We start from the raw sequence: 27,142 nt of genomic DNA on the forward strand, positions 1-27,142 counted from the left end.
TTTTAGATGACTTAATAACACAAAACAGAACCTGTGGTGAACAGCTGTTTTTATCCATGGGGACTGGGCGCCTGGTTGTGATTTTGTCTGCGAGGAAAACAGCGTTCGTTTGGACTCTTGTTGGAGAAGCAACTGCATATTTCCCCAGGCAGTTTGGTGTGATGGGAGGGTCGTAAGCTGCAGAGGCAGGAAAGTCTGCATTTGAAACCTGGCTTAGGTACTCTCTAGCTGTGCGATCCTGGCAAGTTCCTTCCCCTCCCAGTGCCTTCATCCCTTATCTGTAAAATGGAAATGATACCATCTCATACTGTTGTGATGGTTAGAGGTGACTGCATAGGCACGTGGCCTGGCACCTGGCAGAAACTCACAAGTTAGTGCTTCTCTTCTGAGAGAAGTCAGGGATGTAATAGAAAAAGCGATGACAGTGCTAGTAAGTCAAGTTTCGAAGGGCTCTGGGACCTCCTTGTGTAAAGCTCTCCAGGGAAGACCTTTTCTGTCACTGCTGTAGCCCTTCCTCCAACTAGTGTCTGGCACATTATAAGATTAGTGCTTGTCAATACTTGTTAAATGAATGAGAGGCAAATAGGAAAGCATTTCTTTCTGTATGGCCCAGAGCTTAAGAGTTTGCGCTCTGGAGTGAGAAGGACCTAGGTTTGTATCTGTGTGACCATCTCAAGTCACTAACCCTCTCAAGGTGTCAGTTTCCACAGCTGTAAAATGGAGATGATAATATGACTACCTCCAAAAATGGGACATGAGGACTGAATGAGATTGTTTTCAGCTTTATTGCGGTATAATTGACATATAGTAAACCACACATAAATAAAACCAACAATTAGATGAGTTTGGCTGTATGTATATACCTGTGAAACTGTCATCAAATCAAGATACTAAACATCATTCAAAAAGTTTCCTCATGCTCCTTGCAATCCCTTCTCTCCCGCTCCCTCCACTGTCTTGAAATCAGGTGGTCCTTAAAATGTGTTCCTCTATTTCAAAATTGTTTTGGCTATTCTAGCTTTTCACTTTTCCATACGAATTTTTAAATCAGCTTGTTAAGTTTTACAAAACGCCTGCGGGGATGTTGATTGAGATTGCATTGTATCTCAGTTTGGGGAGAATCGACATCTTAACAACACTGAGTCACCTCAACCATGGACACAGTATTATCTCCGTGTATTTAGGTCTTTAATTTGTTTCAGTAATGTTACATATTTTCAGTGAGTAGGTCTTACACACCTTTTGTCAGATTTATTCCTAAATCTTTCGTTTTCTATGCTGTTGTAAATGTTTTTTTATTTAAGTTAAATTGCAATTGCTTGTGATTAGTTTATAGAAATGTGACTGATTTTTATAAATTGATCTTGTATCCTATAACTTTGCTAAACTTCTTTATTCTAGTAACTTTTTTTTTTTTTTTTTTTTTTTTTTTTTTTACAGTGGTAAAGAGTAGTTTATTAGAAGTGATAGTACACTCCAAAGAAATAGGACCGGACCTGAGCAACAGAGAATGCCTCGAGGGCCATCCTAGTAACTTTTTTTTTTGTAGATTATAGGATTTTCTACACAGATGATGATGTCTCTGAACAATGACAGTCTTCTTTCGTTTTTCTTCATCAGTCTGGATAAGTTCATCGATTTTATTGATCTCACAAAAGTTTTTGATTCCATTAATTTTTTTCTGATGCTTTTCTATTTTCTAATCCATTGCTTTCTGTTCATATTGTTAATTAATTTCTTCTCTTACTTTGGGTTTAATTTGCTCTTCTCGTTTCATAAAGGGGAAGGTGAGGTCAATAATTTGAGACCTTTCTTTATTTCTAATGGAGGTATCTAGTTCTATAAATTTCCTTCTAAGCATAGCTTTAACTTTGTCTCACATATTTTAATATTTTGGGATTTCATTTTTATTCAGTTCAAAATGCTTTCTAATTTTCCTTTTGATTTCTTTTTGATCCATGAATTATTTAGAAATGTGTTACTTAATTTCCAAATATTTGGGGATTTTTCTAGGTATTTTATACCATTGGTTTTTAATTCAGTTGTGGTTAGAGAACATACTTTTTACAATTTGAATTATTTTAAATTTATTGAGATTAATGTTATGGCATAGAACATGGTTTATCTTGATTACATTCTGAGTGAACTTGAAAAAAATGTATATTCTGCTGTTTTTGCATAGTGTTCTATAAATATAACTGAGGTCAAGTTGATTAATAGTGTTACCGAAGTCGTCTGTATCCTGATTTTCTAGTTATTTGTTCAATTAGTTATTGAGAGAAGAGTATTAAAATCTCCTATAATTGTAGATTTGTTGATTTCTCCTTTAAGTTCTATCAGTTTTTGTTTCATGCATTTTGAAATTCTATTATTAGCAGCATAAACATTTATAATTGTTATGTTCTCCTATTGAATTTACCCTTTATTATTATAAAGTGACCTGCCTTATCCCTGGTAATACTCTATGCTCTAAAATTTACTTTGTTTGATATATAGCCACCTTTCTTTTGATCAGTGTTAGCATGTGCTTTGGTCTGAATGTTTGTACCCCTCCCAAGTGCATATGTTGAAATCCTAACTCCCGCAGTGATGGTATTAGGACACGTGGCCTTGAAGAGAAGATCCAAGGTGGTGGATTAGTGCTAGCATTCACTAAAAAACACAAACAATGAAAAACCCCAACCAAGCAAACGAAAAAATACATAGCCACTTCCAAGGACATTAAAGGATGTGTCATACTTAAGAAAAAGACCTGTGGCCCTTGAGCAGAGCCCTCAGAATGGGGGTTAGTGCCCTTACAAGAAAGACCCCAGAGAGCTCGCTCATTTCTCCTGTCAGGTGAAGACAGTGAAAAGTCGCTTTCTACCAGGAAGTAAATGGGTCCTTAGTGGACACTGAATCTACCAGCATCTTGAGCTTGGTCTTCCCAGCCTCCAGAACTGGGAGAAATCCATTTGTGTGGATTATAACCACTCCATTTATGGCATTTTTATTATCGCAGCCTGGACAGACTAAGATCTCTTTCATCCTGTTACTTTCATCCTATTTGTATCTTTATATTTAAAGTGGGTTTGTTGTAGGCAGTTTGTAGTTGAGGCCTCTATTTTTATTCAGTCTGACACACTGCCTTTTAATTGAGGTATTTATATTTAATGTGATTATTGATATTGGTTGGATTTAATTCTAGTCTTTGTTCCCCTTTTCCTCTTCTCTGACTTCTTTTTAAGTAATTGAGCCTATTTCATGATTTCATTTTATTTTCTTTATTGGATAACTAGCTATAATTTCTTTTAGTGGTTGCTTTAGGGTTTATAGCATACGTCTTTAACATGCCACAGTCTATTTTCAAGTGATAATATACCATTACATGTATAATGTAAGAACTTTGTAACAGTGTACTTCTATTTACCTCTCCTATTCTTTGTAGTATTGTTATCATAGATTTTACTTCTGCATTTATAATAATCTCCACAAGACATTGTTTACTGAATTTGCATTAAACACTTATTTGTTGAAGTCAGTTATCTTTTAAAACAGATTTTTAAAAGTACATATAGTCGTAAAGTGCACAGATCTTAAGGGTACAACTCATTGCATTTTTACAAAGTAAGCCAACCATGTTACTGCCCCTGGATCAAGATACAGAACATACCGACACCCAAGAAACCTGCCTCACGGCCCCTCCAAGCCATTAGCTACCCCCGGGTGGAATCGCTATTCTACCTTCTTTCAGTATTGGTAGTTTTGTCTGTCTTTGAACTTTATATAAATGGAATCATATTCTATATACTTTTTGTCTATTTTCACTTAACATTATATGCACAAGATTTGTCATGTTTTTGTGTGTAGCAGGAGTTTTATGCGTTTTCATTTCTGCATAGTATTCCACTCATTGTATGAATAGCCCATATTTTATTTCTCCTTTCCAATGTTGATGGATATCTTAGTTGTTTCCAGTTTAAGGCTATTATCAATAATTCTGTTACAGACATCCTTGAACATGACACCCTTTTGTTGGACATAAACACTCATTTCTCTGGAGTGTAATATCCAGGAGTAGAATTGCTCAGTCAGAAGGAATGTGTATGTGCAGCTCAATAGCGTTACCACCAAACTGTTTTCCATGGTGGCTGGACCAGTTTACACTCTCATCAGCAGTGTACGAGGGTTTCAGTTGTCCCTCACCTTTGCTGGCACTTGGTATTGTCAGAGGACAAAACAAAGTGAACCTAGAGTCACTTCAGTGCATTTCCCTTTTTTCTGGGGTCTTGGGCCCGCCAATCCTGGCTGCTTTGGCTGCCCTCTGATATCTTCAAAGGACAAGGTTTTTGTTGTTACTGTATCCAATTTTTATAGTTAATCCAATACTAATTACTTTGTCATAGACAGAATCAAAAGCCTCCTTCTTTATTTTGAAAATAATTCTTTATTTTGAAAACTATCTTCTGTGGAAAAAAGTTATCTTTCTCAAATCATTATATATGAAGGTATCATTCTACTCCAAAAGCATGTAGGATGGCATGAGATGTTACCATATACATCTGGGTAATGACAGTTTCATTGTCACTATGTATATTGTGTTGTCTAATATTTTCTCTTCAAAAGGACTGTATGGAAGTGTACCTTACCTTTATTGTATGTGCACCTGTTTGTGTTTACCTTGATCCTAGCATAAGCCAGCAAACAAAATGGAAAGAGTGCAATGAAGCTGCCATAATCTCTGGTCTTATTTTTGTGTCATTGATCACATGATGCCTGGGAGCGGGCAGGGGCACCCATATACCAAAGATTCATGGGGAGAAAAGACCTCGTGAGGGAGAAGAAAGCTTCACTGAGAAAGGCTGGAAATTTCCTCCGATCTGGACTGACCCCAACACAAAAGCCTTGTTTTGAAATACCCTTCAAGAGTGCTTATTGCATCGCCAAGCCAAAGAAGCCACTCTCACTGGAGGGAACTTGGTGAAGCCGCATCACTTGGACCCGCCTGCGCTGAATTGTGGCTCAGAGCAGAGGAAGGAGACGAAGGCAGTTTCTGGGTCCAATGGTGTCCTTCCTAAAATACCTGACCCATCTTTTGGTATTTTGAAGTAGGTCATGGAAAGAATCAGTTGCAGTGCCATTTCTTCTGACATTCATCGTACAAACTGCCCACGATGGTCTCGCTGCAGCCAGCTCCTGTTGGTGTCTGTTATCTGCATGCTGTCACTGTCCAGGAAGGATTCTTATGGGAAACTTCCAAGTCTTCAAAATTGCAAAGAATTTCTTTGCCAAACTAAATTTTGACTGAAAGAAATGTCAGGGCTATCTGTGTACAGATGAAATGTCTGCTTTGAAGCTTGGGCAACACATCTGGCTCTGACGCTTTGATAAAGCAAGAAGGCCTGCCTGCACTGGGGCTGGGACCTTCTGTGCCTGCATGCATTGCTGTCAAAGACTGCAGCGGTGCTGAAAGCCTGCTTGGAAAGCCTGCAATTCCATCAGAGCTGGGGCCGTGAGTTACCACCTTCTCGGGAGGTTTTGCTATGAAATGGAGCAGAACATAAAGCCGCTTCGACTACCCAGAAGTTGACTGGCTCGCTAAAGGACAAATCCTGAAGTACTTGACTGAACTTCAGACTGAAGTTTTACTTTTTTTTCTTTGAAAGTAAAGGAAAACACACAAAACAGAGAAAGAGGAATTCATTCATGACTTGGCTTACTTACTAGATATTTTTGGCCATGTGAATGACGTAAATCTTTCAATTCACCATTATAGATGTTTCCGAAAAATGGGCAGTTTTGGCCATGCTGCTCCCTGAGAGGAGACTGGGCTGGACAAGTCTGTAAACTTTCTACTGCTGGAAGAAATGTCTGTATAGCCTGGGAGTGGCGAGTCATGCTAAGTCTTCAGCAGCAGAAATCTGGAGATACCTGGAAGCAACTTCCTTCTCTTTGGAAGGCTCCTCTTCCGGGGGCAGTGCTGGGGTCAGGAAAGCTGGTCTGCACAAACGGGATCCGAGCCAGGACCTGAGGAGGGAGGTGCCGTTGGTCCGGTGAAGGCCAGGGAAGGCATATTTCCAGCAGAGGGAGAGCATGTACCCAGGCCATAGGGGACAGAGCAAGACCGGGAGGACAAAGGACTGAAGGAGCCGTGTGCGTGGCTGGGTCACGTGCAGAGGCCGGGTACCTGGGTGGCTGGTGGAGGGAAGCAGATGACGGAGGTGCGGGGGCACTTGGAGAACTGGGTTTGCACGTGCTGACTTTGAGGTGCCTGTGAGGCACCCAAAGGAAAGGCCCAGTGCCAGGAGCACGACTTTGCAAATGGAATACTTCTTTCTCAGAAGGTTTAAATTGGGCTGTTCTGTGAAGAATCTGCATGCCTTCCGGCAGAATTGCAGATTCCCAGGAGCGCAGGATCCTGCCCTGTCTATAGGAGGACCCCTGGGCTTGCAAAGGGGTCCCAGGGGCTGACTTGCCACTGGAGACTCATTAGTGGCCAAAGTGTCCCTGGAAGTTGGGACACTTGTGGACCCGGGAAAACAACAACCTGAAGGGGCAGCCTTGAGAGACATGGCCCCGGTGATAACCAGAGCAGCTGGGATGGACAGACGCATCTTGGATAGGATCTGTGGTTGCCTAGAACCCTCCAGAAAGGAAGAGGAAGAGTCAGGGCTCCAGCACCTTATCTTCGGGGAGATTGTGTGGCATATTGGTTAGTAGCATGAGTTGTGGTTCAGACAGAGCTGAGTCAGAGACCTGGCTCTGAGGGACTAGCGGTGTGAGCTCGGGCCGGTCCCTTAACATCTCGAAATCTTTGTTATCGCATCTGTGAAGCAGTGATGGCAGTCGTCCCTACTTCACAGGGTCACTGGGAGCGCTTAGCACTCCGGCTGGACCAGGCAGTGCTCAGTGGATGGCTGCCGCTGCTCTTTCTTCTCTTCCTCTGTTACATCACCACCCACATGGCTCTCTGACATGGATGTAAACTGGTTTTGAATCTTGAATCCCAGCCCTATGCATTTAGGAATGCCAGGGCTGTCTCTCCACATTTGCAAGTTTCCGAGGCTTCCTCCTGTCACATGCACCTTTGTTACACTGTACCATGTCGTACGGCAACACCTTTGCCACACCGAGTGCTAGGGAGCCATGGAGAGTTCATGGAAAGGGAACCTTGGGAGTCAAGGTAGCAGCTCTCCTGGGCACTGTAGGCATCACTATTTCTAAAACACCCACTGGAGGCGCCATCCGTGTGGACCTTAGCTGATGCCAGCCCCGCCGGCTTCTCCAGCTTGTGGTACGTCCCTCAGCACCGTCCGTCACCTTCACTGTGCAGGACAGTTCAGATCTCCCGGCGCCTGCAGCCCAGCGTGCCTCTCAGACCCACGAAGGTGCCATCAGACAGCGCACCCTCCACCTCACAGGACCGCCTGCACTGAGGAGTGTGGTGGTGAATAGCTCCTTTGGTGGTGGCGGTGGGGACAGACAGCCAATTTCATTGTTATTTTTATTGACGGTCCCAAATGCTTCTTTGCTCCAGTCCTTAGGGAAAGAAGACTTGGCCGGCGAAACCTGCTCATGGGGTTGGGTCGAGAGCAGGACTTTGGTGTATGGCAAACATTTACCGAGGCTGGAACCTGGGGTTTGCTGCCTGCTGCTGTGAAGCCTCATGTAACTCGCTCCGTTTCTCTGAGTCCCTGAACCTCAGAGGCCGGGGACGCTTTCCCTGCTTAAAGTTCCTTGGCCTGGAGCCAGTGTCCTCCAGGGAGCCTGTGGAATGAGCTACTGTCTTAACCCCCACCCTTTCTACCTCTCTGAAGGATTAGCCCACAGCCCTGATTTTGTGGAAATCTAACTGCTCACCTCTCTGGAAGGAAGTGGGAAGCGATTTTGCACATCAGGAATGCCAACAGATTCTGGAAGCTCTGAGTTGGAAGCCATGTCCTGGTCTATGGTTCCGGGCTCCTGACTCTTCCAAGGAGGTCCCTGGATTCCTGTTTGATTGATTTCCCTGAGTGAGGGGCTTTCCCAGCTTGGCGTTCACCAGCCCTCAGCTCCTTTTCCCTTCCCCATCCTTTCCTTCATTGAGGCCACCCAGGCTGACGGGCTGTGAGAACAGAGCAGTGGGAGACCAGGTGAGTCAGGGTGTTTTTAGTTTCAGGTAACAGAAAACAGTTTAAACCAGCTTGACAAAATGGGACTTTGCCAACAAAAAGGGAATTTGCCGTAAGCCTCAAGAGGTGTCTCATGGAAGCTGGAAGGGGAGAAAGGCTGGAAACCTGGCCAGACACTAGTCTTTCATCTGACTCTCTGGTAGGCAAGGGAGACACAAGATGGCTGCCCAGGTACCTGAGCCCTGGAGGCCAGTTCTTTTCTCTATCCCTCCATCTAGATTCAGATTTGCACACAGGGAATTAGTAAAAGGTATGAGAAATAAATACAGTGCATGTTTAAATAAAAAAATATTACAGTCTAAGGCACATTGCCCTTAATCTCCCTCAAAATACTCCCCCTCGCTTTGAACACACTTATCCCATCACTCTTGCCACTTTCTGAAGCAGCTCTGGAAGTCCTCTTTCCTGAGTGTCTTTAGTTGCGCTGTCATGGCTGCCTCCATGTCCTGAATCGATTCACAACATTTATCTTTCATGGTCATTTTGACTTTGGGGAAGAGCCAGAAGTCACACGGTGCCAGAGCCGGTGAATAAGGTGGATGAGGACGCACCGTAATGTTTTTATTTGACAGAAATTGCCGTACCAGAAGCGATGTGTGACACGAGCCTTTCTGTTGTGATCGCACAATATGGTGAATGCTGCTGCCGAGTGCCATCCAATGGAAGGGCAGGGATCCTCAATACAGGAAGTGGCGCGTTGAACCTTAGTAACAGTGGGTGACAAGTTTCAACTTGTTTGGTGCAGTCAGTCGGGTGTGAGCTACGGTTGAGGGAAAGAAGATGTGTTTTAAAGTGTGCCATATCACCCTCCATCAGGACAACCCTCTGTGTCACACATTGCTTCTGGTATGTGGCAGTTTCTGTCATAAAAACATTACGGTGTGTCCTCATCCACCTTATTCACCGAACCTGGCACCATGTAACTTCTGGCTCTTCTCCAAAGTCAAAATGATTCAGGACATCGAGGCAGCCACGACAGTGCAACTAAAGACACTCATGAAACAGGACTTCCAGAACTGCCTCAGAAAGTGGCAAGAACGATGGGATGTGTGTTTGAAGCGAGGGGGAGTATTTTGAGGGGCATTAATGGCAATGTGTCTTTGACTGTAACAATTTTTATTTATTATTTAAACGTTATTTATTTATATAAACGTTCTATGTGTTGTTTGACCACACCTCGTAATGGCCTAGGTTCATGGCAGGTTCATGTCATGCAAGGTGACTCCCCCTGGGACGGGGTTGAGGACAAGGTGCAGTTCTCAGAGAAGTGGGCGTGGGAAAAAGCTGGCAGACATCCCCAAAAGGCAAGTGATGGGGAGCTGGTGTCCTTCAGTGACCCGTTGCCCTGACACGTCTTTTGCGTCTTGGGTCCCTCTGGCTCTGAGATGCGTGCTTTCGTGTTCAGGTTGTGCAGGCTTCTGCGCAGATTCCGAGGAGGTAGGGCCGGGGGCCTGGGAGGAGTGGGTGGAAAGAGCGATTGCCTCCTGCAAGTTAATGCTCCCCACCATCACACGGCCTTTATTTGCACATGGCTTAGGTCAGATGTGGGAACACTTGGCCATTAGAAAGTGAGCTTTCCATATTAGGATTAAGAAAGATCCCCTCACGGGGAGCTCATTCTGCATCTGAGCACCTCTTGCTGTGGCCTCTGATGTGCGACTCCTTGATGGAGGGCCCCAGGTAGCCCAGCTGGAAGGAGTCCCAGAGCCACCTCGGTCCCTTCCCCCTGGCAGCGTGGGCAGGAGGGGGCTCTGGCTGGGCAGTGAGGGCGTCTGCCCTGGTGGCCGGGATGTGTGTGGAAGTACCCTTCCGCTAGACGCTTAGAATTCAGTCGGGTGGAGTAGACAAATTATGTCTAACTGGAAAAACTGGACTGCGTTTTAAATCCTTTATTTATACCTGGCTGATATTTAAAAAGCCATTTTGACTAGGTTTGTACCTGTATGCAATTGAGACATTTAGATTGACCCTCCCTCCCACCCCAACATTTTTTTGGGGGAAAAATACTGTTTAATAGCATTTTTCATGCCAAGATTTAGTCTGGATGTCAGAGCATAAAAATGGGTTTGTATGTAATGGGAAGATTAACAGGCAGTCTCCCCCATCCGCACCCCCCGCCTCCCTCATAGAGTGGTCCTGGCAGCCCCTTGCTGCCTGTAAATACTTGGGGTTGCCTCATTGGCATGTCAGAACGGGGAGAAGCAGCCAGATGCTTTTCTGATCCATAAACGCAAGCCCCAGACATGCTCCAAAATTCGTTAGTGTTTGCTTGTCATTACAAATAGCTGTGTTGTTTGCCCTCCGACTAGACTGGCAGACAGGCAGGGCCCAACCAGGCCGTGGAGGGCTCTGAAGCCCTGCCTATCTTGGGAAGTGGGAGTTTAAAGCAAACTTTTAACTTATGGCTGGAGATGATTGCTTTCTTTCTAGTGTAGGTCTTGAAAATTTGAATCTTTAAATGTAGATTGTTTTTTTTCTTCAGTGGAAAATATGAGGTTCTTGGATAAAACCTCCTTACAAAAAGGGCTGGGATCTCTCTCTCTTTCTCTCTCTCTCTTCCCCCCTCCGCACTGTGGGTAAACTTTCTGAAGAGGGCAAGCCCCTCACCATGTCGTGCCCAGCCTGTCTCCCCAGCCTTGGCCCGCTTTGCAGAGCATACCCCTTCCCTCCTCTTGGACCTGGAGCAGTCGGGACTCAGCCTGCGCCAGCCCCTGCCTGCCTCCGCACACGGTCCATTTCACAGCCGCGAGGTGACTGTGAGGCTGTGGGGCTCTGAGCCGCTGCGCTCTGATGGGGACGTGATGGAGCGGGCTGAGCAGTGTCCTCTGCCGAAAAGCTGCAGGCCAGGTTCAGGCCGCCCTTGAAGGCCGAGTGGCATCTGAAGGAGGCTGATGTGCACGGGGCCAGATGTCTGAGGTCTCTGAGTGACATTATAGATGTCAGTGTCGTGAAAGCTCTTTTTCCAGATGATCTTCAGATGGCTTGCCTAGGCATTCCCGGGGCCTGCTGGGACGGTGGCTTCCATGCTTGTTATTCAGTCTTCCCACACATATTGACTGTGTGCGAAGTTCCTGCCTGGTGTTTCAGGGACTCAAGGACGAGTCCCTGGTCTAATGGGAAACGTAAGAAATTTATGTAAATCATGACCAGGGACACACTGAAGAGGGACAGACTAAGTGCCATCCGGAGGAGAGCCAGTACTTGTAGCCAGGTCAATGGGCAAAGCCTCCTGGATGGTCCTGTTTGCTCGTGGCCTGGAAAGATTGGGATGATCTGGATAGAAGAAAAGGCCTTCCAGGTAGAGGGAACAGCTTGAACACAGGTAAGACAACTGGGGAAAGTGGCCGTATATAGGCGCCAGTGAACAGATTGGTTTGGCTAGAGCAAGGGAGCGAGAGAGAGGTGAGGGCATCGTGGAAATATAGACTAGAGCATAGAGCGGTCCATTGTGTGGGTCTAGAATGCCGTGTCCAGGGCTCTTGGGACTTGCTTCTCTAGGAGCTGGCAGAGCTGTGCTTCCTTCAGGAAGCTGAACAAGCAGCAGCCGAAGTCCTACAGGCCCCTTGGCCCCGGTATGCCCCAAAGCAAACCCATGATTCTTTCCCCAGAAGCCTGCTGTGGCCGTCACCCCCGGAACGGCACACTTGCATACCGCATTCTCCTAACCAGTCTCTGTCCCCTGTCTCTCTCCTTGTACCTCTCTCTGTGCCCAGTGCCACCTCCCAGCTTCGACTGGCTCTCACCTCCTCCTCGATTTATATGCTTGTCTTCCCGTGGTCTCTCTACACCCACTTCTATCCCATCCTGCTCTGCCACCCACCCTGTAGTTTTCAAACCTCTACCTGGATCCCTGAGCTTCTTCAGAATTTCTGATGCTTTCTCCAGTGCCCTGAGGCCCAGTGCCAAACCTTTAAGATGGGTGTGCAGGCCTCGTGTGCCCTGGCTTTCCTTTCCTCCCCAGCCCGTCTCCTGGCCTTCCCCCTCACTTCTCTGCGTCAACTCCTCGGGCCTCCTCGCAGGTCCTGGAGCTCCGTCCTGTGCACTCGCTCTTCTCTGCCTGGCATGCTTGCCCTCTGTGCCAGTCCTCTTCCCGTGAGGGGGCTCGCTGCTGGCCCCCCACATCTTAGCTAAGCCAGACCCCGGTTACACGCTCCTCACGCTCCGAGCGTGTCCCTAGGCACTTAGTACCATGTTCATCATTAATACGTGTCTTCTCCGCCTTGTTCACTGCCCTCGCCCCCGAGCCTCGCCCAGCGCTTGGCACAGAGGAGGCACTCGGTGCAGACTGGCTGGGTGTGACCGGTTAGATGGGGCTGGATGGACACACAGCCGAGGAGCTGGCTGGGCACAAGCTGACCCTGACACCATGGCCTCACGTGGGACAAAAGGTGGTTTCACACCATCAGCGGCTGGGGGCTCCAGTGTCTGCAAGGTTTCCTCACACTTTTAACTTAAATAGGTATCCTTATCTAGATCAAACATCTGAAAGTTGGTTTTGACTTTTAGTCTTTCAGGAGAGGAAATAGCTGTGAAACAACCGTTCCTCCTAGTCTGCTTGTGCACTGGCCGTCTGTGGTCACCACCCAGAGGTTCAAATGTCGAAACAGCCAGCACCCCTGTAACAGCCTGCTTGTGTAGCCTTGCTGGAATTTATCAAAAGTCTGGCTGTTTTCCAGAAATCCTGCTCTGTCCAGGGGCTTCAAGCTGCTTGTGATAAAAACCAATTACTAGGGGTGGCAGTGGGAGGGAGACTCTTTCTGGGTGACACGTTGAATGAAGCCATTATTTTGATGAATGCAGACTTACCGTATGGCTCCCTCCTGTCTCCCTCCTGTCGCTCTGCCTTGCTCCACAGTAGGCCTGACTCTGTAAGGAGGGGCTGGGGATGTCCTTAGGGCCAGGGCAGCCCTGAGCCCCTGGGCAACCTCCAGGCTCACCATTTCCTATAGCTCCCCGCCCCCTTAGCCTTTTCTGAGTGACTTCTGTCTACACCCTGGCCTCTGGCTGGTCACCTTACCTCCCAGCTCAGTCTCCTTCTGGGACCTTTTTTATATTAAAAACTCAGACTCTGGTGTCTGCCACTTACTACCTAGATGAACTTGCATAAATTCTCTCATCTGTGAGCCTCAGTTTTCTCATCTGCAAAATGAAATAGTAAAATGTACTTCATATTGTACACCTGAAATCTATGTAAATTTACTAACAATTGTCACCCCAATAAATCTAATTAATTAAAAAAAATGTACTTCATAGTCTGGCTTTGAGACTTACACAAAGTAAAGTAGATAAAAGCACATTGTACAGTACCAAGAATGTGGGAAACATGCAGTAATTCGTAGCTGTCTTCCTTCCCTGTCTTTTCGTTCACTTTGTAACCCCTATAGTGCCATCTATTTTGTGATAGTATTATTCAACATGTTGGTGAAAACTGTGGTAGTAATGCTTGGCCAGGCTGAGAGCACTGTGGTTAAAGAGCCTGGCTTTTTGAGTCATGCAGACCTGGGTTTGAATCCGTTTTGTGACCTTGGGTAAGTTAATTATCCTCTCTGAATCTCCATCTTACTATGTGTGACCTGGGAGCAATAACACCCCTTCTTGATGGATGCCATAGTTACAAATGTAAGTGGTCTAATGTAAGAAAAGTGGCTTAGTGCCTGGCACACAGTAAGCAAGCTGTTAGCCCCTGCTGCTGCTGTTGTTTTATTATTCTTATTCTCAGCCTGGATACAGGACTGCGCTCCTCTGGAGGGACCCTGCCGGCCTCCCGGCCTCCCAAAGTGAGAAGGAGGTGGGGCTGATAGTTGGTTATCTCAGTGTGTTCCCGCTGTGTTCTCTTCCTGTCTGGTGAGATTGGGGCCACATGGTCTGGGTCTCAGCCTCCCTGGGTGGGTCCTAGGTGTAAGGTGACTAGTGCTGCCTCTCGGGTGTCTGACCAGCCCGTGTGTCTGCTCCTGGCGTGGAGACCTTCAGAGGCTGCCTTTGGCTGGAAACGGGGGACGCCTCTTGTGTGCTACGCATTTATTTGTCTCTCCACGTTCCTCTCCTGCCCCAGACAGCTTGCCGTCCATGGCGCCCTCACACCCTCCCTCGCTGCCCACTCTACCCTGTTTCCACCTCAGAAGACAGCCTGATGCCACCTGGAATTTAACTCTTCTAACTTGGAACACCTTTCTTTCCCCTCCCCCACTCCTCCTCCCCCTTTCCCTCCCTCGTCAATCCCCTTCCTTTTTCCTCTCCCCATTTCTCCAGCTCCCTCCCCTTTTCTGTTTCTGGAACATGAGTGTCTGATGGTCGAGGCCAACGGTCATTTGTGTTTTCCCTTCATCGGCCCCATCTGCCTCCCGCCTCACCCGATTGGCACGTCCGCCTCACCCCTGCAGAGCAGCACAGTGCCCTGCAGCCCCCCACTGCTTCTGACTGTGTCTCACACTCAGCCTCCACGCCCCCTCAGAACACTTGGAGAAAGAAAACCACTGCAGTCACACAGTCTCTGGGGACAGGTCTTACTCAATAGTATTTTTATATAAAGCCATGCATGTGACCTCTGCTTTTTTCCGGCTCATAGAAAGGGGGAACTGGAGGTGGGGGTGGGGAGGGGGAGAATCTTAAAGACCATTCAGTGGCCCTGTATTTTACAGGCAGGAAACTGAGCTCCCACAGTGGGAAGGACTGACCCAAAGTCTCAAAGGGCACAGCCGAGATTAGAACCCAGGACTCCTGACTTAGGATGTCCCCATAAAATCCTAACATTGCCCATGTGTCTTCCTCAGTCTTTCTTTTTTTTTTTTTTGTCAACTGCTTTTTCTGCCTCTATTTTGCTTTTTTTAAAGTTTGTTGGGGTGACAACTGTTAGTAAAATTACATAGATTTCAGGTGTACAATTCTGTATTACATCATCTATAAATCCCATTGTGTGTTCACCTCCCAGAGTCAGTTCACCTTCCATCACCATATATTTGTTAACTTCCTCAGTCTTTAAAACGTCTTTTCATTCCGTCTGTAACCTGAGTCCCTCCAACAGCTGCCGCTGGATCTACCTAACCCCTTAGTGACAAGCTGCACCTCCCTTTGAGGGAGCTTCGGAATGGGAGGCGGGGACAGATTTTAAGTAATGGGGACATAAAACACCTAGGTCGTGGGTCATATGTGGGTTCATCACCTGTTCAGTCTCCTTGCTTGTCCTGAGCTGACATTCCTCTCTGGTTCTTAGCTGTTCGCCTTGGCTCCCTGTCTTACCCTGGCCCTGCTGAGGGGGCTTCGTGACTTGTCTTTGGTTCTCCTGCTTGACCCCACCTTATATTTCAATGTCATGCCTCGTGTATTGGTCAGAGCTGTGTTTTCCAATATGGCGTCCACGTGTGGCTATGGGCACTTGAAATGTGGCTAGTCCAAACGAGATGTTCGGTAAATATAAAAAACACCTCGTTGTAACGACCTACTACAAAAAAGAATGCAAACTATCTCATCAATAATTTGTTACCTTTGGTCGGCCAGATGACTCAGTTGGTTAGAGCGCGAGCTCTGAACAACAGGGTTGCCAGTTCGATTCCCACATGGGCCAGTGAGCTGCGCCCTCCACAACTAGATTGAAGGACAACGACTTGGAGCTGATGAGCCCTGGAGAAGCACACTGTCCCCAAATATTCCCCAATAAAATTTAAAAAAATAATAATTTGTTACCTTTTATATTGATTATAAGTTGAAAAGATAATATTATGGGTATATTGAGTTAAATAAAATAAATTAAGTTGGTCTTTTTCCCCCCATTTTTTTAGTGTGGCTATTAGAAAATTTTAAATATGTAGCTTCATTGTATTTCTATTGGCCAGCACTGGATTATGGCTTCTGGGACTTTCTCAACCAGGGATCCATAGAGAATTATGCCTAATACCTGAAGGTCCATTGTATGTAAGAATGTACCATTCTCAGGAGAATTAAAGTCACACCCATCATTTTCTGTGTTCTGTGGTTTAGGTAAGGAATTTAGCTGAGAAAGGCTGTATCACCTGTTGTTTCTAATTTTAATTCAAATTCCTGTGGTGCTTCTTGTTGTATAATGATGGCTACTGATTTGAGATAGATGTTACTAAACTCCTAAGAAGTTCTTTTTTTTCTTTTTCAAATCTCAAACGAATGTTGTATTTTGCTAATTACCTTTCAGTATCTGAGAGGATCATATCACTTTTTCTTCTTTGATTTACTGATATGCTGTTATTATGTTAAAATTTTCGTAACATTAGTTTGTTCTTGTATTTCTTAGACCTGCTAGGTCACATAGGATGATTCTTTTTCCCTCTCGTTCTGTAGGATGGTTCTTTTTCCCCCTTTTTCTGTATTTATTAGGCATTAGGGCTTGCCGCTTCTTTCCATCACTTTTTGTGCTCTGGAATAAATTATTTAGCATAAGAATTAGGTGTTCTTTAAAAATCTGAGAGGGTGCACTGGTAAAATCATGTGGCCCTGGAAACTTTGAGTTAATTTTTCCAGTTTCCAACGTGGTGTTTAGCATATTTACCAGACATAGAAAAGTTTATTTCATTTCTTGTTCCCAGCAGTGTCCAGGGTGACCCTGTAGCACGTGAAGGTCGAGGTGAAGAAGGATTGGATTGTGCTAGAAATGTGATTACCAAATTTAAATTGCAGGGAAACAGTGAGCCGCAGATTAGATACTGCATAAAACCAAAGTAGAGTTAAAAGACAAGCTAAAATTTTCTCGTAGAGTTCAGAGGAAAAACAAAAGGAGATGAATATGATGAATTGTTTCTCGGAGATGTCATGTGTATATCATAGGAATTCTACAGAAGGAGGGATGGGGCAGATGTGAGAAAATGTTTGTAGCGTAGTAAGGACAGAAGTAGGTTATAAAACCACAGATGCCTCAGGAGCTCAGTTTTCAAGAGCGTGTGTGCGTGTGTGTGTGTGTGTGTGCCCCTGTACCTGTGAGTGGGGAGTGGCCACCGTCCTGGGGACGGAGGTGCTCTGTGGCTGAGGGCCGAGGCTCCTGACACCAATCGGCCTGCCGCGGTCTGATTGGCTCTCATGCTGACCACACATGAGGATTTGAGCAAATTGCATAACTTTTCCAACTAAGTGTTCGTTTCTTCATCTGTGAACATGGAGAAATAATTGTCCCTCTCTGATGGGGTTGTTGCGAGAATTCAGTGAGCAATGGATAAATGTGTGTAAAAACCTAGTGCCGCCACTTAAAGTAAATGTTAGCTGTTGTTACTGTCATCGTTATTGACCAAAATGTAAACTTTCGTTTTCTCTGGGTATTAAGCTAATGTGGATTTAAATTTTCTTCTTTGGGCGGTCTGTGTTATCCAAGTTTTCTGTAATGAACATGTACTAGGTCCCTCGTCAAAACACCAGTGTATTCTTTTTAAAAAGAGAACATCTGAAAGATGCTATTTCGAGAAAAGTATTTCCCCATAATATGGAGAAAGGGAATTAATTGAGCCTCGTCCCCCGTGAAAGAGTATAAAAGGAACGGATGGCCCTGTGGGGCTCGTACTGAGCTTGATCTGGCCGGTGGAACTGCGGGGGGCTGCTCTCCCATTCCTCTAGGGCCCCTCCTCTGTCATGGGCACAGGAGACCAGGGCGTGTTGGCTGCAGCCCTGAGTTGACAGCTGGTCCTAATTGTGCAGAGCTACACGGTGCTAGGACTGGAGAGGGAATATTTTGGGAAATTTGTATCATCTTCATGATCCCAAATCTACATGGTTTCTAAGCAGACAGTGGTTTGGGGATTTGGTGGAACAGCAGTGGCGGTTAATTGCGTTGCTTTTCTATAGAAACTGGGAGGACTGAAAGCTGAGAAAGACGAGTCTCTTTTGTTCATTCAGTGATCTCCCCTCATCCCATGCCCGACTCCACAGAAGGTGCCCCCCTGGCCCCAGTGACTCTTTCCCCTCTTGTGGTTTGTCTAGTCAGGCGTCTGAGCCTCATGAAGGCCTCATTCCTCCCTGGGGCCTGCCTCTTCCCTTTCTCCACACACACAGCCCCTAGCAGGTGTTCCTTTCAAATTACTAAAGTGAAGTGCTGTCACGTGAGAAAATTATACCACACGTGTGCGAGTGTGGTACAAACTCGGGCGTAGTGCCGCGGGAGGGCGAGCGCCGCGAGGGTCTGCATCTATCTGCCACTCTCGTGCCCGTGCTTTCAGGGCAGTAGAACCCACCCAACACAGCCTGAGGCCTTTGGGTGCTCCGTCTGCTCAATCCCTTCCCATCCTACTCAGAATGAAACCCAGTTCTTACCTGGCCGTCCTTCCTACCCCTCACCTTGCTGTTCTCAGGGATTCCATGATCCTCCGACTCAGGGGCTTTACACTTGTACCTCCGTCTGCCTGGAACCCTCTTTCTTCCCTGGTAGGTACCTGCAGGTCTTGTTGCCTCACCTCATTTTTATCTTCACTCCAGTGTCATCTTATTAGCCAGGCATCCTGAGGCATCCCGTCCAAATATTCCATTCCTTCATCCTGATTAATACTTTTTCAAGGGATTTATTGTCTGACTTATTACAGATTTCTCATCTGTTCCCGCCTGTAAAACCTGAGTCCATGCAAGCAAGAGCATGTTTGTTTTGTTCATGGCTGCATTTCCTAACCCGGACTGTAACCCCGGTAAAGAAGTGAATGTAGACGTGCTTTACAAACTGTCAGTTCCTGTTGTCCCTCCCTTCCTTTTTGCTTTCTCTTGCTTCCTTCTTTGTTCTTTCTTCTCACCCTTTCCCCTCTTCCTCCTCCTCCTCATCATCATCCAAGAGTGAAAGACTCTTCAGCCCCCGACAGCCTCGGAAGGCTTGGCTCTAGGAAATGTCTTTTAGGTCGTCAGTCTTGGGAAACAAAGCAGGAAAGTGCAGTTGTCCTTTGCTGCCTTGAGTCGTGATAATTTATGTTCCTGGCCGCCTCCCCCACAGGACAGACACTGAGCCCCCCAGGGCCCGGCTGATCTTCTTGGAACACCCAGCACAGCACTTCCTCGGCCGCGCCTTCCCTGGCTTCTTGCTTCCCTCCCTTCCCGATCCCGCTCTTTCTTCTTCCCTTCCTTTCTGTCATCCACCCTTCCTCCCTTCCCTTGCCTCCTTTCTCCTTTTGCCTTTCCTCCTTCCCTTCTCTTTTCCTTCCATTTTTTGTCACAGCTGGTTTTGTTCCAGTGAGGGTTTACACGGCTCCTGCCCTGAGCCCCCCAGGAGGCTGTCCCGACTCCCCAGTTAGCTGCGGCCTCTTTGAGCTTCCCTTGACTGAAGCCCTGACCTCTCTCTGTAGGACAGGCGTGTCTCCCCGAGGCCCAGCTGGCCACGACGTTCTCATGATTACTCCATCCAAAGGCACAGAAGCATCTCATGGTCAAGTGAAGATGACCTGTTACTTACAGCTGTTGACACTGACAAGTTATAAGCGGGTTTTGACTTTGTAAATATGTTGTATGTTTTCTGAGTGCTCTGCTGTTAAAATTTAGTTTTACAAGGACTACAATGAGTAATATTGTAATATGTCATCTATTGCAAGTTGTTCCAAAGTAGTCCTGAACACGATAACCAAACAGTACAGAAGACCGTATGCAAAAGGGCTTCATCGCTGAGCCCATTCTCCTCCCCAGACGTAAATTCTTTAGACTGTTTTTCTCCTGGTGACTTTTGGAACTTGCTCTGGTGCACTGAAACCTCCAGTTCTGGTTTCATCAGCTGTATGTAGCATTTCTTAACTGCTCACTAACTATGCTTTTCCTCCCCTTCTCCACTTGCCACTTTCTTCTGTCAGCTGTACTTTTTCATTGTCAAATCAATTAAATTAACATTCTGACATTCTGCAGCCATGACCAAGCCCATCACACTTTTCCTTAGGTTGCCTCTAAAAGTTGAAAACCAACAAACAGCATTTGTTATTATTATCACTGTGTAAATATTGTTCAGAGCCATGCTAAGTAACATGCCAGGATTGTACTTTATTCTCTAACAACCCTGGGCCACTCAAGGGACAACATGCCTCAATCAAGGACCCACAGATTCTCTTTCAACTACTTAATATTGGAATTTATATACATATATAATATTTAAATGTGTACAACTATTAAAAATATATTTAAACAAGTATATATACTACTTACATGTAAATGTATTTAAATACATATATAACATTTTAATATATACAAGTAGGAATTTTTGTTTTTTTGTTGTTCTTAGAGATTATGATTGCGTTTTTTTTCTATTATCATTTAACTTCATGTCCTCAAACTTTTTCAAGCTTTCTATTATCCTTTTATTTCTTTATTTTTAATCGCATCAGTTTTTCCCCCAGAATCCTCCCTTCAGGGCCCTGCGTCTGCTCCAGTTTGAACCAGTTGTTCTTTAGTCTTTATGTGCAGCTGTTACTGTGGGACTTCCCTTCATAGTCCTGTGTGGTTGGACCGTTTTCTTTTTTGTTCAAAGTCGTATTTATTGAGGTTTAATTTCATTTAGTGACACTCACCCTTTGGTGAGTTTTGATAAATGTGTAGTCTCGCGTCACTCCCACAATCCAGAGAGAGAACTTGTCTCTCACTTCAGAACGTCCCTGTGCCCCATTGTCGGCAGTTTGCCTCCTGCCCCCAAGTCCCTGGCAGCCAGTGTGACCTAATTCCTGTCCCTATAGTTTTTACTTTGCTCAGAATGTCATATAAATGGAATCATATACCGTTTTGGGGTCTGGTTTATTTCCCTTAGCGTAAAGCTGTTGACATCCATCAGTGCTGATGCATGCAGATATCAGTGATCATCCCTTTTTACTGCGAGCAGTATTTGATTATAAGGATGTATCACACTTTGTTTATCCCTTCATCAATTGCTGGAACTCTGGCTTGTTTCCATGTGGGGGAAATTGAGAATGAAGTTGCCATAAACACGCACATGTGTTTTGTTGTGTGGACAAATGTTTACATTAGTGACATTGCTGGGTCATTTGGTAAGTGTGTGCTTAACATTATAAGAAAGTGCTAAACAGCTTTCCCAAATTACTGTCTCATTTTACTTACCCAACAGTGAGGTGTGACAGTCCTGGAATGCCTTATTCCTCAGTCAGACCGCACCCCCAACCCCCAAACCGGCACGGTCCTTCCCCACTGCTTCAGTGGGTCACCATTCCCTGGTGTGTTTTTAGAACTGCTTTGACTAAGTGTGTGATTATCCCACCAGTAATGCTGCTTGTTCCAGACGATAGGATGGGAGAATGGGGAGAAACGTGGAGGGAGGAGGAAGAAAACAGTTGCTATTGAGCAAAATGCTGATGTGGTGCTGCTGGTTGCCTGGTGGTCCCCGCGGTCAGATTTAGTGCCCTTCCCTTGAAGTGGTGCCTTTTCCATGTGGGCATGTTTTAGGAATGGGATTTGGAGGAGACAGCAGTCAGGATTAAGCACATGTGCGGAAGCGCCATGTGTTGGCACCAGGCTCCTATGGCCGGGTGGCCTAGATCCTGGGGGGGTCTTCAGGGAGAACATGTCCCACTCCCCAGGGCTCCTCTTCCAGGGCCTTACCTTACTGACCCCAGACTTGGTCACTACCGGGCATCTGACTCCCAGACGCCTGAGCACAAAGCTGGTGGCTGGGGGGCTGCCCCTGGCAGTGAGGCCCACAGCAGCTTTGCAGGGTGGGCTGAAACCAGGGTTTGACTGTGCTGCCACCTCGGAATGCCTGCAGGTGGGGCAGGAAGTCAAAGGTGTTTTACAACAGTCAGCCTTTCCTTCCCCTAGGCAGTTTCTTTAGAGTACGCATTCTCTTTGGACTGTCAGAGTGGATGTCTAAATGCATCTCATATTGTTCACTGTGTTTTTATTTAAGGAAATGGTTAGGCATCCTTTTGGTCTGGGCCTCCTGATTTTGAGATGCCTGTAGGACGCCAAGAAAGGCCTGGCCCGGAGGTGGCTGAGTGTCCTGGTTTGGAGCTCAGGAGACAACCTTGGGCTGCACAATATCCCCGTGATGGAAGCCATGGCAGTATGTTATCTTCAGGCAGGAACAGCCGACAAGGAACATAGACGACAACACTGAACAGAGTTAGGTGGGGGTGGGGGACATGTGTCAGAAAAGAAAAAAGCAACTGGAAAATAAGACTGAGCACAGGGGTGCTGAGAGGTGAGAAGACAAGCAGGAGAACAGACGGCTGAAGGCAAGGACAGAGAGTAAAAAATATGGCAGAAGGGTTGCGTAGCCAGGAGGTTGTGTCCAGTAGAGAAAAGGGCAGTTTCAGTGGAGAAGGGGGAGAGGGACGTGCAATGAAACAGTGAGAACCGACAACTGTTTCAAAAAATTCGCCCGTAAGAAGAAAGAGTTAGCTGGAGACGGGAGGTCAAGGAAAGATGTCTTTGGTTACTACTCTCATCACCATTGTTATGTCAGTGGGTAAGGCTTACGCACATTAAAACGCTGAAAAGGGGGAAGAAGAAGTGGGAGAGGACGAGGTTGAAGATGCAGGGATGAAAGGATGTCAGAGCAGGTCCGCAGGGCAGGGGGACGGGAGGGGCTTCCTCACAGGAAAGGGCCTCTCTTCCATTAAAGCCAGAGGAGGGCAGAGGGGGCAGGTACATTTGTACGTTTCGTGGCAGAAAGTTTTCTTCTCACATCTCTTTTCTCCCTGATGAACCCGGAGCACAGACATATGCTAGAGGAGAGGTCCAGAAGGAGGTGGCAAAGGACCGTACAGGCTGTCACTCTCCTTTCACATCCAGGGCAGCTGAGTGGCTCGTTAATGAATGACCCAGGGCTACTAGAGCCTTATCAGCTTCAGCCCAACCCCTGTCTCCCTTCTAAAACCCACCCTGTCTCTTCTGGTTAATTTTCACTTAATTACGCTGAGATCAGTTCCATAGCATGGGCCTTTTTAAGGCCTTAGTGACTGGAAGAGTTTTGTTCTATTACCTCACATTTTCCAAACCCACTTCACACAGATGGAATCTCTTGTAATCCTATAAGGATTACACAGAAGAGGAACGGTGCCAAGGAGGTTGGGCCCAGGACTTGTTTTTGTGTAGATAGATGGTCTTATTTCTTTTGACATCTTGATAGATATTTCTGCACTGAATTTGGGAGATTTCAACACCAAGGAACGCTCATACTCCATTCATTCAGCAAATGCTGCTTGGCATCTGCTGTGAGCCAGGCTTATGCCCTGCATGTCACCTCCTTTGTCCTGCTCTCCTTGGTCAGGGCCACAATTCTGCTGCGTTAACGTCAGCACCCCTGCTTTCATCAGCAATGAAACTGATGCCCGAGGTCACCCAGGAGCTAAGTGGGCTGGGATTTGGAGCAAGGTCTCTTGGCTCTAAGTCTTTTGCCTTCCATTTTATCAGGGAACCTCTTCCATGACGTTTTACTCTGTGGAGGTTTTAATTCTAAATGTTATGTGTCTTCCAGTGCAAACGCTTCCTTAGGGAATTGTCCAGACGCAAGAACTGCACAGACAGTGTTTGTATCAGGGTCTCAGGAATGTTCAAATCAACTACATTCAAGGCAGATGTATTAAGTACCTGCCTGCATGCCATCAGCAAAATGAAAAGGAACTAGTCATAGATTTTTAAATAATTCAAGAAGGCAACAAGAGTGTGGTGTGGGAGAAAGAAGAGAATGGTTGGAGTTACAGCAGCATGACCCTGGGAAGAGGTGGGGAGATAACCGTGATTACGTACTTTTCATGTGCTGGGTGCTCTGGGTTCTCTGGGTGTTTTAATCTCACTTAGTTGTCACGATGAGCTTCACAGATAAAAATAGTAGCATATCCATTTTAAGATGAGAAAATTGAGGTTTCGAGAAGAGAAGCATCTCTGGTGTCTAGAGGGCCAGGATGTGACCCGGGTCTGTCTAAGGAGAAGGGCTACTCTGCTCCCTTTCAGGATGCTTTGCTGAGTTACTTACAGTGTGGAAATAAGACCACAGGTTCTCATGAAATGTACGCACGCGTGCGCACACACACGTATATGTATATAGCTTTTGCTGTTTATTAAAGAATTCAGGAAAAAAACAAAGGGAGCAACTCTCAGCTGGAAAATGGACAAAAACCACACCTCAGTCCTTGCGTATCAGTTTTATGAATTCTCTTTTACATCTGATTATAACCCATATCTGTCTGGGACTGGCTTTGGAATCCGCAGGGGACAGAGGCTCTTGTCCTCACAATTAAACTTAGAAAAGGCAATAATATATGTTTGCCAAGTGATTAAAATATGTGTTCTGAAGGTGGGACACATACGTGTTCTGAGGGTGGGAGAAGTAAATGTCACTGAGGTAGGTCAAATATACGTTTGAAAAGAGACTCCAGTATACATTTTCAGAAGAAGAGAATCGTGGTGAACAGAGGTAAATTCTGCATCTCAGAGATTTCATGTGTGTTTTTTGAAAAGAAGTGGAATTAAAGTGTGCATTAAGAAAATGAGCAACACTGATCCCCTTTCTTCCTTGTTAGAACGGAGGTGGTGAGAATTACCCGTCCGGGAGGTCACACGTGAAGTGCCTCGCCCAGCACCCGGCATGTGGGGGATGCTTGCTGACAGTAACATTACTTAATATCGTTATCATTACTGTTATTTGGGGTCTAAATTGTGAGGGTGAGGGACGTGGCAGGGTTGTGTTTTCTCCTGTGAGGACCTGGGAGGGCGACGGTACCGCCCACAGAAGAGGCAGCCAGGAAGGGGGGCTGTGTTTCTTAGCTCCTGGTCGGTTCCCAGTCGTTCTCAAGTGCAGGTCATTCGTCTTGTATCCAGAGCTGTCCATCGCCTGCAGCCAGGCTTCCCACAGGTGCCTGTCTGTGGTTTGTAGTTGGGTGGCGAGGTGCATCTGAAGGTTTGCAGGGCACGGCCCTTCGGCCGTAACTCGCTGCTCAGCCAGCGCCTCGCCTTCAGCCGTGCCCGCTGCTCCCCTGCCTTCCTAGCAGGCCCGCATCTGTGGCTGCTCCAGCTGGTGGGCAGCTGGCTCTCACTAACCATCTTATAAAAGTTCCAGGTGTGTGGCAAAATAACGTTATTAGTAATACCAAGGCCTGATATGAATTAAAAGGCGATTTTGTAACTTAGGGGTAGAGAACTTTTGAATCTACCCTTTCCTCCATTCTCTGCTAGGGCTCCCCAGGGCACAAGCTAACAATGCTAGGCACTGGATAGTGGCTTTTGCTTGGTGCTTTCATACACCGTCTACCGCCCCCCCACCCCCCAGGTAATCCCATTAGATTGCTCTGTTATCTCCCTTGGATAGTAGAAACCAACCTCACTGATAGGTAAAATTTAGGTCATTTGATCAAATTATAATGCTAAACCCATTGGAAGAAAAGAGACAAGGCCCCTGAAGAAGATATTAAAAGGAACCTGTCCTTCCACCTTTTGGTTATATGGGAGATGGGAGGGGCCATCTTCAGGAAGGAATCTGCGATACTCCCAGAAGCTTCTCTGGTGCACTGGACTAGGACCGAGACTTTTCCTGACTCCAGGAATGGAGGGTATCACGTGGCTGAGGAACTCAGAGATTCTTCAGCCAGATTTAAATTAAGTTTGCCTGGGTGGATGCGTCCCACTAGTTAAAACATTATGTTCTCTCTCAGACACTTGGCATTCAGAAGGGACTTCTGGTCCCATGGGAGCTGGCAGAGCGGCAGTGGTGGGGTTAAGAGTATTTTGGCACAGAAGTCCTGGGAAATGGGGCTGGAGTTGTGGAGAAAGTATCCCATTTCTCCTCCTCTCCTCTGGGCTGGGCAGTGGGGTGGGGAGGGTCCCAGGAAGCATCCCTACCTAGAGACCCGGCCCTCCTCTCCGGAGGAGGGTATCCTCTCCCACCAAGGCTCAGCCCTGCCTCACCTCTAGGTCCCATTCCAATGAGATGCCCTGGTGTGTTTGTAGCACTGTTGAATTTGACTCTTTGCTTCCTAGGAACTAGCCAGCTGTGGATGGAGTAAGAAGGAGAAACATAGTCTCGCCCCAAATGTTGTGGCCTTTACCCGGAGGTTCAACCAGGTAAGCAGCACCCTTTGCATGTGACTGTCCAGGAAGCAGCGTCGTCCCCTGGAGGCTGGGAGCCCTGCCAGGGGTCAGTCCCGCGCACCTGGCCCCAGGTCTAGACCCCTCTTCCTGACGCCCTACCTTCATCCATTCTTGTGCCATTGCATCCCTTGTTTCACACAGCAGGTAGAACTGAACCCATCTTTCCTGTGTTTACATTGCTTCGGTGGCCTCCAATTCCACGTAAGCTAAGGTTCAAGCACCTCAATTGCCCCACAAGGTCCTGCCTGATAGAGCTGGCTTCTCTACACCTGCAGCCTCATCTCTGCCTCCCCGCCAGCTCTGTGGGCTTCTGCCACCCTGGCCTTCCTTCTCTTTCCTAGTACTCTGTATCTCTGTCCAGTCAGGCCCCACACGCGCTGTCTTCTCTGCTCAGAATTCTTCTTCCCTGTTCAGCGCCCGCCCCGTCAGATCTCAGCCTGAATGTCACTTCCTTGGCGGGGGGAGGGTCTTCCGTGAATCCCAGCCTGTATGAGGTCTTCAGGTGTGGCCCTTTACTCATCTGTCCTCATTTTGTGTAACTTGTTGGTCTCCATCTTCCTCACCAGTGTGTGGGCTCCAGGAGGGCAGGGATTATGTGCACCTTGTTCATCCCGGCGTCCCTTACTACCTTGCCCAGTGTCAGGTGTACGGTAGACCCCAGGGCACATATGTGGAGTGAATGAAGGAGGGGCTCAGGAAACACTTCTTCATTTGAATTTCTTTGAATTCCTGATGGCCTGGTCTCTGGCCCCACACGTACCACTATAAACCGACTTGGTCCAACCAGAACCTCTGCTCCATGTATAAGATCTGCCTCCCTACTTATTAGAATTATGAGGGGCCTTGGACCAGCCGAGTGGGGTGGGCTTCTGACTACCTGGCCAGACCTGCCAGAACCCGGACTTTTGCAGGACCCTCTCGGATAGATCAGACACCAAAATGGTGCTGTGGACAGTTTTCCTTCTTGTCTTCTTGTTTTTTTGGTGTCACATGAG

The 27,142-nt window shown here is 46.6% G+C and overlaps 1 protein-coding gene across 7 annotated transcripts in view; it reads left to right on the forward strand.

The window, feature by feature from the left end:
- The window catches only part of RALGPS1 (Ral GEF with PH domain and SH3 binding motif 1), a 246,640-nt gene that overhangs the window by 61,307 nt on the left and 158,191 nt on the right, over positions 1-27,142 (forward strand). For all 7 annotated transcript variants that reach the window (XM_081067247.1, XM_081067246.1, XM_081067249.1 and 4 more), the window contains exon 5: positions 26,037-26,120. In XM_081067247.1, coding sequence (XP_080923373.1) covers positions 26,037-26,120 — 84 coding nt within the window. The remainder of the gene's footprint in view (positions 1-26,036; positions 26,121-27,142) is intronic.

This window comes from Rhinolophus hipposideros (genome assembly GCF_964194185.1).
Source record: "Rhinolophus hipposideros genome assembly, chromosome: 11".
Taxonomy (NCBI): domain Eukaryota; kingdom Metazoa; phylum Chordata; class Mammalia; order Chiroptera; family Rhinolophidae; genus Rhinolophus; species Rhinolophus hipposideros.